This window comes from Grus americana, chromosome 23 (assembly GCF_028858705.1).
Source record: "Grus americana isolate bGruAme1 chromosome 23, bGruAme1.mat, whole genome shotgun sequence".
In the NCBI taxonomy this organism is placed as follows: Eukaryota; Metazoa; Chordata; class Aves; order Gruiformes; family Gruidae; genus Grus; species Grus americana.
Window position 1 is genome coordinate 271,144 of NC_072874.1, and position 13,206 is coordinate 284,349.

At 39.1% G+C, this 13,206-nt stretch overlaps 1 protein-coding gene across 6 annotated transcripts; it reads left to right on the top strand.

Moving 5' to 3' along the window:
* Window positions 1–1,875: 1,875 nt before the first annotated feature.
* SRSF10 (serine and arginine rich splicing factor 10) lies at window positions 1,876–12,996 on the top strand. 6 transcript variants are annotated; one of them, XM_054802102.1, is made up of 7 exons: window positions 1,876–2,104; window positions 4,235–4,339; window positions 6,071–6,174; window positions 7,822–7,984; window positions 8,283–8,336; window positions 8,508–8,609; window positions 11,735–12,996. In XM_054802102.1, the coding sequence occupies exons 1-7, from the start codon at window positions 2,040–2,042 to the stop codon at window positions 11,751–11,753; spliced, it is 612 nt and encodes a 203-aa protein (XP_054658077.1). In that variant the 5' UTR covers window positions 1,876–2,039; the 3' UTR covers window positions 11,754–12,996. The 6 variants fall into 6 exon arrangements, with proteins under 6 accessions (XP_054658077.1, XP_054658074.1, XP_054658078.1 ...); XM_054802101.1 differs by adding an exon at window positions 4,815–5,214 and having other exon boundaries at window positions 2,061–2,104; window positions 4,235–4,406; window positions 6,053–6,174; window positions 8,508–12,996; XM_054802099.1 differs by having other exon boundaries at window positions 8,508–12,996.
* The last annotated feature ends 210 nt before the right edge of the window (window positions 12,997–13,206 follow it).

Genomic DNA, 13,206 nt, shown 5'->3' on the forward strand with positions numbered 1-13,206 from the left:
TCAACCTCTTATCAAAGTTCAACCTCAATACATGACACCTGGTATACAAAGGGAGTTTAAGTTATAGATTGTAGATACTACATGCTGAAAACACACTAATCCTATACAGAACTTAAACTGATGCTAAATCATTTTAATCTGAAAGCACTAAAAAGTCTTAAAAGAATACTTCACCTTACTAGTTTTGCAATTGCAGTGATTTAGTATTTATGACAACTGTGCCAATCTTTTCAATCCCATGGCAACATTCGTCTGCCACAGGACAGCTCAGATTTAGGGGAAATATTCAGTGCAGTTCCTTACATGAAGCAGCCAAAACCTGAAGGATTTTGATCAGATTGTGAACCTTGCTCCATTGCCCAAAGTAATGAATCATTTCTGGATGACAAACCCTTATAGGTTTGGACAATAGTACTGGATCCACTCTTCCGCAAAACCAAGTGAATTTTTCTGCAAAGTACTTCATGAGAGTATTTATAATCTTATTTTGATCATGTTCAAAACTGTTCATTTCCAATTTGAAAAAGCTCCGAAAGGATAATTCTGGCAGCAAGTATTTCTATCCATCACCAAACTGTTGTTTTTCACAATGTCTACAAAAGGATTTTTTTCTGCTTTGTGTCACACACTCCCATCATAATTTCAGCCTCTAACGTGCTTTCTTGGCTTGATTTTCATGTTCTTTTGCTGACTTGCGTAAGCAGACCAAGCAGATCTGTGTATATACTGCACAAGGTAACAAACTCAACCCGCTGCTAGCATACTTACTACAGAATAACATTAACTGTAAATATTAAATGCAGAAAACATTGCCAGAGACCCTCATCTCTTTTCTGCAGAGTCCTGAACGCAGACCACTGAGCATACAACCATCATTTCCTTTTTCAGAAGAGCAGCATATACGCCTCCTGTGTCAGTGATCAAACTTCATCTGTCATTCAAAACCAGTAGAAACATCAGGCAATTCTGAGTGTGCGATTGCCAGGATATGAACAGAAGTGTCCACCCACCAGTTTTCATTCATGTTCCTCCATTAAAAAGTGAAAATACACTAGTGACAGACATCAGGACTGCATCAACGCTGTCCTTCTCTCCCATCTGAAGTCCACTGAAAATTCCTCATGCCAGCAGATACAGACACACTGCTTTATTGAACTCTTCATCAAATTACCTGTAACTGTTGACACAGATCTGCTGTTTATCTACCTATATACCTGTTCATGAGCCACACATTAAGGTGTTAAGAAATAATCTCTCTACCTGCCCACTTTATTATTCTCATCACACAAATGGCGTTAGTTAAAAAGGGCTGGTCCTTTGCAAATACTGCTGCTCTACAACTGTCCGATGAATACTGCTGGGGCACAACAACGCTGTCAGTAACAGGGCCACAGAACAGCGATACCTCGAGCCATGGGAAAAGGCCTCGCACACCCGACACCCCAACCTGCCACCGCGTCAGTTCGTTGTGCTGGCCGATGCCACGGGAGCGAGCCATGGCGCTGAGAGGTGACTGCGCGAGGCAGAAGACACCCTCTCTCCTCACAGCGGCAGCAGTGTAGCCTCCATCTTGCCCGCGCGAGGAGCGTTGCTCGCGCGCTTCTCCCTCTTTCGGCGGGAAAAGCCAGCTGCCTCCGGGGCGGAGCAGGGCGCATGCGCGGGCGGTGCCGGAGGGCGGGGCAACACTCCCGCTCGGCTTGTGAGTGACGGCTGGCGGGCTCGCTCTGCGTGTGCGCGCGTTCTAGACGAGCCGAGGGCGCATGCGGAGCGAAGGCAGGGGCCGGTTTTGGTGCTGGCAGTCTCCTCCCACTTTGCCCCGTGTTTCCCTCCTCGCGCGGAGCTCTCGCCGGAAGCCCCGCGGGAAGTCTCGCGAGAGGCGGCGGGCGGGCGGGCGGCGGCGGTGGTGGTGGTGCTGCGTGCAGCTCCGGAGGGTCGCCTCAGCCGCTCGGCTCCCCGCAGCGCCTGGGCCCTGCCGCTCGCTCGCTCCCTCCCCCGCGTCCCCTCCTCCTCCTCCTCCTCCTCCTCCCGCCGCCGCCGCCATGTCCCGCTACCTGCGTCCCCCCAACACCTCACTCTTCGTGCGGAACGTGGCCGACGATACCCGGTGAGTGGGGGCGGGCGCGAGCGGGGCGCGGGGGCCGCGCAGGCTTTGGCGGGCTCGCTAGGCCGCACGGGTGGCTGCCGCCGGAGGGGCGCGGGGGCCCTCCTGGAGCGAGGAAAGGAGAGAGGGAGAGGCCGGCCTGCTCCCTTCTTCTGCTTTATCTTTCTCCCTCGTCTTCCGCGCCCTTCTCCATTTTCCTCGCCCTCCTCGCGATGCTGCTCTTATTTCCCTCCTCTCCACGAGGATCGGTTTCAAAACAACGTCCAGAATGAACAAAGCTGGGCTGAAAGAAAGTGAAACTCCTGTAGCTGTGTTTGAGTTGGTCCAGCGGGAGATCGAGGCGGGATTTGCACGCCCGCCTCAGGGACAGCCGCCTGTGCCCCTTAGTAGCGTTCGGCAGCCGCTGGAGTTTCGAATGCTCTTTTGAAATACAGCGATTGTTACTAGAAGGGAGAAAGCATTCTATGGTTTGCTGTGGGTGTCCCCAAAATTCTTGGCGTAGTCGGTTCCGTTAGTATGGTAATTGCTGTCGGTTCGGGTGGAATGTTATTGCATTAATTGTTATGTACCGTGTCCTCTCATGACACTCGGGGGGGGGGGGGGGACAGGAGGAACCAACGCTTTTTCTCCGTTATAATTGTAGCAAAATTCCGTAGGGAATAAATATGTGCATCAGCTTAGTGAAATAACTTTTCATAGTGAATTAAAAAGGGCGCATTGCACACGTTCTTATTTATTGCTTGGGTTTTTTTCATGAACTGCTAGATTTCTCCATTTCTGTTTTGCAGTTTATTGTGTCCCTTTTGTGTTTGTTATCAGCTGTGAAACATTTATAGAGCATATTACCATAGAATACTTATGTGAGTTAGAACACACCTATGTTGATAATTATTGTAGAATTGTATGGAAGGCCCTGTAAAGTCTAGTTGTATAAAATGCAAGCAGAAGTTTTCAAACGTGGTGCCCAGGCTTCTTGCACCAAAGTTGTTCTGCAAATAACAATTACGTGGGCATGATGGAATGAATTAAGAACCTTATTGTTGTCAAAAGCATAACTAGCTTCAAATTAATTTTCGTTTGTTATTTTATTTTTTTAAGTGAATTTTCTTTCCTCTTTCCAGTAGTTTATTTTCCTGTAAGAACAGTCAGGGAGGACTATTACTTCCAAACTTCTTAAAATAATGTGCATCCTATTGAGGCTTTCACCATAAGCTTGTGATTAGATCGTACGTTCCTCTTAGAGATTGTTTCATTGTGAGATCCTGATGTTGGTTGTCATAGTTGCCTTCAGCCATCATTGAGTATATGCACTGCAGATTCTTTCCCAACCGATGAGAAAGAAAAATGAATAGTAGTAACTCTTTCATACCACATAAACACGGTATTACATCAATCTTTCTCATACAGGTTATTGTCCTCAAATGACACAAAAATACATGTAAAGAAGCTGATGTGATTAAGAAACCTCTCTGTTGAGGTAGTTGTTTCAAGTATAGTTACAGATCTGTGGAACAGTTTTGTGCTCAGCTCTCTAAAGCCACCTCTTTGGAAAAGCTATCCTAAGGGCATGAATGGTTGCTCACTCAAGTTTTGTTCTATTTGATGTGGTTGTAAGTATTGATTATTCTATGGAAATGAGTTTGTGTGACTGGTTTATTCTTATACCGTTTCTTTGGATCTTAAAGTTGATGTTTGCATATTGCAAAATCATTGTCAAGAGTTACATGAGGTACTTGAATAACAATAATTCTTAGATCCTTCTTTTCACTTTCTACCCACCTTTGCTAGTACATCCAGTATTGAATTGATTAATAGGCGTCACTTCTCGGTTTACACTTATATTTTAGAATTATGCTGAACACTGGTTCCAAAATGCTAGGGTAGTTCTTAAGCATCCTAAGTCTCAAGTGTTTCAGAAAAGCCTAGTGTGTTGTTTAACAATGAACTGCTCAAACACTTTTTTTCCCAAAAAATATTTTGCTACACACATCCTCTATCAACTGCTTCCAAAAAGATGGGTGGTCGTATTGATGGTAGACTTTTCATTTTGATATTATTTAAAAAAAAAAATGGTGGATGTTTTGTAACACCTTAAGTAGTGAAAAAACATACGAGATATTTGTGATGTTCTAGGTCTGAAGACTTGCGTCGTGAATTTGGTCGTTATGGGCCTATAGTTGATGTATACGTTCCACTTGACTTCTACACTCGTCGTCCCAGAGGATTTGCTTATGTTCAATATCCTTTCTTCAGATGGCTGATTAGTGAGGGGTGTTGAAGTTTGAAATTCAAGTTTGTGTAAGAGGTAACAAATCTAAATGAAAAAGCAGTTTACTTTTGTGTTGTATCTAATAAGTGTCTTTCTTATATTGTGGTGTTTCATTATTTTTGAAGATTAACTTCTCTCAATTGTTCTTTGCCTATTTGCAAAACTTAAATCAAGTCCAGTAATATAAAAGCTTGCTTATGTCACTGAAATTAATACTATATGATTTAAATGAAAATTTATCACTGACTCAGAGTTGTCTAGCACGTTTTTATTATCACTGGTATGTAAGTAAACTTGTGCTTAGCAAACTGTGGCTGGTATTCATTGTTAATTTAACAAATGGAAACTGGAATCACTTGATCAAAATCAGATTGTGTAAAAAATGAGGTGAACTTCTTTCTTTAATATTGTCCCCTAATTTACTGTCCTCTGTTGTTGCCTCAGAATGTAAAGCTGTACAGTAATGGCGACCCCAAAGAGAAAGCATGAAAGAACCTTTAGAGTAGAGTTCAACAATTAAGGCAAGTAGACAAGCCAAAGACCTCTTAAGGATCAGGCTTGAAGAGAAGGGAGAGTTTGGGAAAAGAAAAAATAAAGAAAAGCTGGAAGAAGGACAAGCCATAATGGGAGACAAAGCTTCGCTTTATCTACAAAAGGGGGAAAAGGTTGTTTTTCAAAGTAAAAGATAAAGCCATCTGTCATTTTTGGCCAAGCATCTCATGACAAGTCCTTCTGACAAGCACTTAAAGAGTTAAAGGTCAAGATGAAGTTGAATGGTGGCCAAGATTAAAGGAGTCATTCCTGATGTATCCTACAGAATAACAGTTTTTCTTCTGTTTGTCACGTAAGCAGTAATTTGATGAATGCTTCTGGTTTAGTCCATTGACAAAACCTGTAATATTTCTCTCGTGAGTGCTATTGTAATGTGGTCTTGAATGAAAGTGCATTCGTTCTTGGTTTATCAAGATATATACCTACAATGTGATAGTTTAGCTTCTGCGTAGATGCTGCTGCTGCTGAACTGAGTTGCTACAAGCAGAAAGGCAACTTATTCTCTCAGGTCACATAGCTGGAAGAAGGTGCGTGAATTACAGTAGTGGTCAATCTCGTGGATTAAAATTAGTAATGTCTGTGTTACTGAACACCTGACCTGACTGACAGTGTAGGGTTTTAGTGTATGTTTTTATCTCGGACTGTTGAAGGTCTGTATACGTGTCCATGGCATTACATAATTTAAACTTAAAATCAGTTGGTGAAGAAAAGGAAAACTTTATCCCAATTCTAAAATTAATAGACACATGTTAATTTTTACTGTTGGCATGGCTAACGTAATTTAAGAACCGGGGTTTAATTTTAGTAAAGTCAATGTAGTGGAAAGAACTGAATGACCATTAACAAATGTATTTTGAAAAGGATACCGGTTTTTGTTCCTTGCATAAGTACAAGTGGGAGAAGAAAAAAGTTAGAGTATCATATAGCAACTTCTTGCAGATGGATGAGTTCATGGTCATATTATGAGATTTTAATTTTATTATAGGAGTTCTCAGATAGCTGGTGGTTGATTAAAAAAAATAAAATAGTGTGTACTGTAGCATGACCAAAAGAACCCTGTAAAATTAGAAAATAACTGATTTTTGTTTTTATTTTAAATACCAAATCTATAAACCACTCAAATTCCCAAGTACCTTAACACTCACCACATTTGAAGATGTCCGTGATGCAGAAGATGCTCTCCATAATTTGGATCGAAAGTGGATTTGTGGTCGGCAAATAGAAATCCAGTTTGCACAGGGGGATCGGAAGAGTAAGTGCCTTGCGTGTATTTCATCGTACTGATTTTAGCCTTAATGTTTAGTGCCAGGCAACATTACACATGTTATTAATTGTTGTGATAGGTTCTCACTAGTATATAAATAGTATATGGATGTTTTGCTTTTTATCCAGTAACTATTAATGACTCAATTAAAAACAGATAACTAAGTATAACGGTCACTAACTACAATTTGAGTCTTGCTGCTAGCTGAAAATTCTTAAGAGCTTTCTGTGCAGCTCTACCAGGCTTTCTTTGCAGAAATGCACTGTTGAAAACTCTCCCTGTCAAAATGAGTAGCCCTGTTTTAATGTATTGCAATGTTTATATTGTGTTGGAACGTATTAGTGATTCTGTGTTGACGTTTCCCAGTGTGGTCAAATTTCCAGGATTAAGGTAATGTCTTAATTTTCATTTGGCTTCAGGATAAAAGTAAATTGCAAGGTATCTCAATTCAACATGGAAGAGAAGTCTTGTTTTCTGAACAGATAATTGTAAAGAGAACTTACATCTTTTCCATCTGTTATTCATACACATATTCTTAAAATATAGATAGATACAGATACTATATAAAAATAAAACATGCTGTTGATAAACCTAACACGTACCTTTTGATCTAAAACAAGACTGTAATACTCATGCAGCTTGGGAATAAAAGTGCCTTAAAGATCTTTCAGTTAACGCTGTCAAAGAAACCACCTAATTGTCCAGCTTTCCCTCAAATGCGCACATTTAACTTCTATTGAAGTCAATGGAAATTATATGCTCTGAAGGATGAGCTTCTGTCCTGTATATCAACATTAGGATTTCTTCTAAGTTTCTGAACAAAAATTAATGAAATCTACTTTAGTGTTGTAAACAGCAGTGCTTAAAATATAAAAATTGTAGCCATTTAGTACAGATAGTGTTCATTACAGCGTGTTTAAAATACTTTGAGCACAGTCTTTGGGTTTGAATGAGAATGGGATTTAATACACAGGAAAGATAGCGGTGCTGCTTAGAGAAAATACAACAGGATACTAAGAAGTTCATTCAGTCTTCTTAATTATTTTAATAAGCTAGCTACGGAGTGAATGTGCATTGTTGTACTGGCCAGGGCGGGGGGGGTACTTCTCTTTGTGTGGCATCCATTGTTGCCTCTGTATAACCTGTCTTTTAATCATTAAAGACGACTGTGGATGAGGTGTAATGTGTGGTGCTATATTGTCAAGAAAATGGGTGTTTAATTAATTCCCTGTTAGCTTTCACTTTTGGGGTAAGTTCAAGAATGTTAGAATGTTTCAGTCGTGGGTTTGGCCTGTCACACCAGTTTCTAGGTGGCCTGAAATCACCTTAGCCAGTTCTGGGTTTATAGAGCATTAGTCCTTACTTACTGGTTTTTGGGTTGCCTTTTTTTTTTTTTTTTTTTAACCCTAGATTCATAATGCCTGCAAGGCTGCATTAATTTTTGTCCAGTGGTTAAAGCAGCAAAAAGCAAATGGCATATAGCTGTCTCTCATCTGTCCTTTCCATAAACATCTCTGCTAGGATCCGGAATTAGGCTTTCTGCTAAATACCAAATATATGGATTAGTAGTGTCACTAAAGGGAAAATAGGGCATCTTTTTTAACTTAAAATTTTAAATATTGCTATTTTTTACAGCACCAAATCAAATGAAAGCCAAGGAAGGGAGAAACCTGTACAGTTCTTCTCGTTACGATGACTATGACAGATATAGGCGATCTAGAAGTCGGAGTTACGAAAGGAGACGGTCTAGAAGTCGTTCTTTTGATTACAGCTATAGAAGATCGTATAGTCCCAGAAAGTAAGTGTAGTGTGTGTCTGGCTTCAACTGCATAGCAGTCCGTTGGAGAAGACACACCACATCGACTATTTAATCGTTAAAATTTGGAATAATCTTTTTCTATACTTGCTTTGTAATTACTTGTGGGAGTTACGTATCTTGCATGCTACGTCAGATCAGAAATATTGAATGAAATTATTCTGTGCTTCATTGAAGAATAACTAAAAGCAAATGCACAGCTTGAAAAAGAATTTATTAAGCATTTGTATACATACATAGGTATTTGTCACTGTTTACTTTTTCTGATGTACCTTTTTAGCAGTAGACCTACTGGAAGACCTCGTCGTAGCAGAAGCCATTCGGACAATGATAGGTAAAATATTTTTTTCCCTCTTTAAATTGAAAACTAGATCACTGTATTCCTTTAACTATAGGTTTATAAAAAGTTTCTCCTGCAAAAAACGATAAACAATTTTTAATGTACTAGATGTCTAAGAATAGTGTTTTTACATTCAAATCTCCTCTCTCCCCTTTATTCTGATAGGTTCAAACACCGCAATCGATCTTTTTCAAGATCTAAGTCCAATTCAAGATCACGATCCAAGTCACAGCCCAAGAAAGAAATGAAGGCTAAATCACGGTCTAGGTCTGCATCTCACACCAAATCTAGAGGCACCTCTAAAACAGATTCTAAAACACACTATAAGTCCAGCTCAAGATATGAAAAGGAGTCGAGAAAAAAAGAACCAGCTAGATCCAAATCACAGTCAAGATCACATTCTAGATCTAGGTCAAAATCCAGATCACGGTCATGGACTAGTCCCAAGTCCAGTGGCCACTAACAGTGTATCCATGTTGTTTTTAGGCATGTAAGATTCATTTACACACAGTTCAGTTTACTTAAATTATCAGGAATATGATGTTGCAACAGTGCTAAAAAATATTTTCTTTGTCAGTTTTCCCTGTAGCCGACAATGGTTAAAATTAAAACAATGTTGAGAAGCCACTGAGAGAGAGCGAGAAAGAGAGAGAGAGAGAGAGAGAATGTTCACTTGGTTAAATGTCATGGGCAGCTACTGATTTGGTTGTGGTGTCTCTATGTATATTTTTGTAAAGATTTGCATTTTTAATGCTTAGATATTGGTGATGACTTGATTGATCGTAACTTGCAACATTGTCCTATTAAAAATGTCATACCCGTAGAAAAATTGGTACCAGTTTGTGCTGAACAGTTAAACCAACTGTTTAACTTGTTCTTTAATGCTAAACTTTGTGATAAAACGGAAAACTGGACAGCTGTAGTGCAACACTGACTGCTGTGAAATGCAGACTGGCAATTTTATGTTTCCGTTGTTCAAAGGCAGGTTTCTGTGTTCTCCATGCTCACTGACACGAGTAGGTTGGTAAATGGAGCTCTATGGAGAGATACTGTTGTGATTTCTCTTTAACCCTGCCATCTGGAGGGATGGTACTAACATTGCACGTACTACATGAGGAGAGAGTTGGTCTTGGAAGCTCATTAGGAGACTGCGCAGTGTCGTGACTTGTCAGGATAGAGGCTTCGCTGCTTTTGACCTGGCTGCTAGTATTAAATGTGTGAGGGGAAAAAACCAAAACACCTTGAAATGGAAAATTAAATTCAGATTTCAGCAAATGGCAGAGCAACTAAATATTAGGTTGTGTGTACATTTTATGCCGTTTTTGTATCTATTCTAAATTTTAGTGAGCAGTTAACCATAAAATTGCTTAGTTTTCCTGCTGTTAGATACAAGTAGATTGTTTCGAGTTGTGTGTGTACAGTATATAAGAACTAAACTTTTATGCCAATGACTCCTGTGGTTAGTTGGTGTATTCATAGGTATAAAACTGTAGCCATCTCTCTTCTTGAGTAACAAAGGCTTGCTTTTAAACATCAAAAAGTATTTGGTCAAGCAAGTCTGAATCACTTCTTCCTCAGACCGGCTAGTGGTTTGGTTACAAGATTTTATTTTACTTAAGAACAAATGTTTGAAGTTGGATATGAACAAGAGCTGCATCTCTAGCTATTTAGTTTATCACTAATACAGTATATTTAGTAAATTGAATGTGAAAAATAACAAAACCAGTGTGTCATCTTACCAGTATTTCTCTAGAAGGCAAGATACTTTGTTATGAAAATGGCTTTTGGCATTGTTGGTTTTTTTTTTCCCCTCTATTTACTTTCAAAAGCCGGCATCAAACACCTAGTGTTCCTTGCTGTCTTATGTAGTAGCATATAAAGACATTGATTTCACAAAGTTCCTTTTTAGAGAAATGTTTTAGGTTTGGGTTTTAGTGTTTTCAGCAGGGCCTTTGAAGAAATGCAGATGGCTTTTAAATATTGGCAGTGGAACGTGCTTAGGGGGTTGATTCTAGAATTTTTGTACATTTGATAGTATTTCTAACTTTTTCTTTACTATTTGCAGTTAATGTTCATGTTCTGCTATGCAATCATTTATATGCACGTTCCTTTAATTTTGTAGACTTTCCTGGATGTATAGTTTAAAAACAGCAAAAAGTCTATTTAAAACTGTAGCAGTAGTGTGCAGCTCTAGCAGAGGAAAGTTGTGGGATTAAACTTTGTATTTCCTTTCTTATAGAGGCTTCTAAAAAGGTATTTTTATATGTTCTTTTTAACAAATATTGTGTACTACCTTTAAAACATCAATGTTTTGATCAAAATAACTAAAGACCCAGCTTATTTTCTGCTTGCTGTAAATTTAGCAAACGTGCTGTAATAAAAAAATGAAGGAAATACTGATCCACTGGAATTATTGTAGCTTTAGAATTTGACTCCAGAGCATGGTTAGGAGTAGAGCTATGCATCCCTTACGGAGTAAAATCCTTACTATGGTATTTCAGTAAAGTCAGGAATTTATCATTTAGTGTCTGGATAAATACCATTTCGCATTCTTAAAGGGGTACTAGACAAAATAAGAATGGTAAGCATATGATTTAGTCTAATATATTGACATTTGTCTTAACTTTCATTATTGCTAGATGGAGTTCCCTGTGGTTATAATTCAGATGTTATTAGCCAGGTCATGAACTACTTAAAATCAGCACTTGAAGATTCATGTAGAACCAAATTTCTAGTATCACTGTATCAATTTATATTTTTCCATATCAAAAATTGCACCAGCAGTGGTTCTCTAGAAGGTGGCACAGCTTTGCTGATGACATTTAGAATTCGAGCTGCCTCCTGACACGTTTATTTACAACCAGTTCTTCTTATGCCACTGAATGAAAACAACTCTGAAAAGCACTTAATTCCTTTGATAAACCCAACTCTAACACTTTGTAAGCTGAGCTGTGATGATCTTGTAGCTGTCTGTAACAATGGCAGAAAAAGCCCACCCCTTTTTCAGCTTCCTTAAATGAATATAGTCTTCAACACTAAAATCCTCCTTAAAAGTGATCCTCCTGAGTGTGTCATGGGAAAGCGGTGTTATGTTGTTGTCAGCAGCCTGCAAGGGATCGCTGTAATTAACATTCATGTGAGTCCAGCCAGAATTACAGCTGGATCAGTGGGGAGGAGGGAGGAGAAATCTTTGTGTCCAGACTGAGATTCTAATTTGAGACTGCAGAGTAACAGTAACTATACCTTAACTATTTTGTCAGCATGTCCTTATATTGTGTGCCTCAACATTTATGTATAGCACAGTTTAAAAAAATTTTTGTTTTGAAAATCCAGTTCATTGCAAGTATAATGTAGTATCTGACAGTTCTGATGGTTCTTTCTTTCTCTCCCAGAGGTAGGACTAAACTTTGACTTGACTTGTGTATATGAACAAGCCAGAAAAGCCGAACACAAACCCACGATGTTTCAAGAGTGCATGAATAAAGATGTTGTCCTAGTTCTTGCTCCCATGGAAAAATTGTGAAGAAGCTGTTCTGTGGGCCTTTCAGTTGGGGACGAGTTAGCAGGATGTGGCCAAAAAAAAAAGGGCAGGGAATGTTTATGCATTCATGCAAGTCAAGCCACAGCCCATCTAGATAACATCTCCCTTCCTTGATGCAGGTATCCTAGTCCTGTTCTAAAAAAAAAATAAATAAAAGCAGTAGCCTGTCTTGTGCAAGCTACCTGCAGGTTATGCACAGTTGGAATGCAAGAACATATGCAGGCTACAAAAGATCATGTCTAGGCATCTTTCTTTTGGAGTCTCAAGAATGGTGGGAATTATGGTTTTTTCTGTGGTAAACTAGATTTTTTGTCATTCCTGCAAAATTTGTAGAATTGAAGTAGTGTGTTTAAAAAATTTCTGCTGAAAGTAACGGCTGTGCTCCAAAATATCTGCAGCATATTGATTTAGCTCAGCAGTCATAGAAGGCTCTATTGGAACTTCTTTTTCACCAAAAGTCCATGCACCCAACTGATAATTAAAAAAAAAATCTTAAAATTTAGTGGTTAAGTAGCTGGGTGTTTAAATTAGGGACTATAATAGACTGGTCTCTGAAAACTAAATGTTATCCTTTCTATGTCTTTTAAAGATGTTTAAATGTACAGTATAATGGCTTTATTCAAAGTGGAAATTTTCAATTTAACTGTTTGAGCTCTCTTCTTGGAAAGAGCTTTTTTTTTTTCTTTTTTTTTTTTACTGTTTAGTCTGGGGTAACAGCTTGAACTATGTCCAGAGAAGGGCAATTGGTTGGATACACATTGCAGCACTGCTACTTGATTTTTTGGCAGGGATGTTGCAGATGAACATTTTGAAGTACAAAGGGATAAATTTACACATTTTTAGGACATAATCACCCATTAATAATTGCTGGGTTTTTTTCCATTTATCTTGTAACTTGCTTAAAAAGTCTGTAGTCCATTGCTATAATATTTGTCTGAAGATGCTCTTACTGATGAGACTATTCTAGGAAGGGAAGACTATGTACCCTGTAGTGTGTTTGATCAAAAGATGCTAATGTTTTATTCATACACATCCTTTCTTCTTGAGTTTTGTGTTCCATCTGTGCAAATAACCCTGTGAATTGGGAATAAAATGTACAAGTTTTGACTATAACTTGAGAGCACCTTCTGACTTAATTAATACAGCTGTAGCCTGTTGGAGATTGATCACCAAGCACCGAATACCTGACAAGTTCCCTCTTGCCCAGAGCTTAAGCTTATCTGCTTACAAGTCTGGCTTTCCTAGGCAGAGGAAAGTTTTTGTCTTTGTGAGTAATGCCAGGATTGATTTTCAAGCCTCTGTGTTCACAAGTCACTGGCAAGG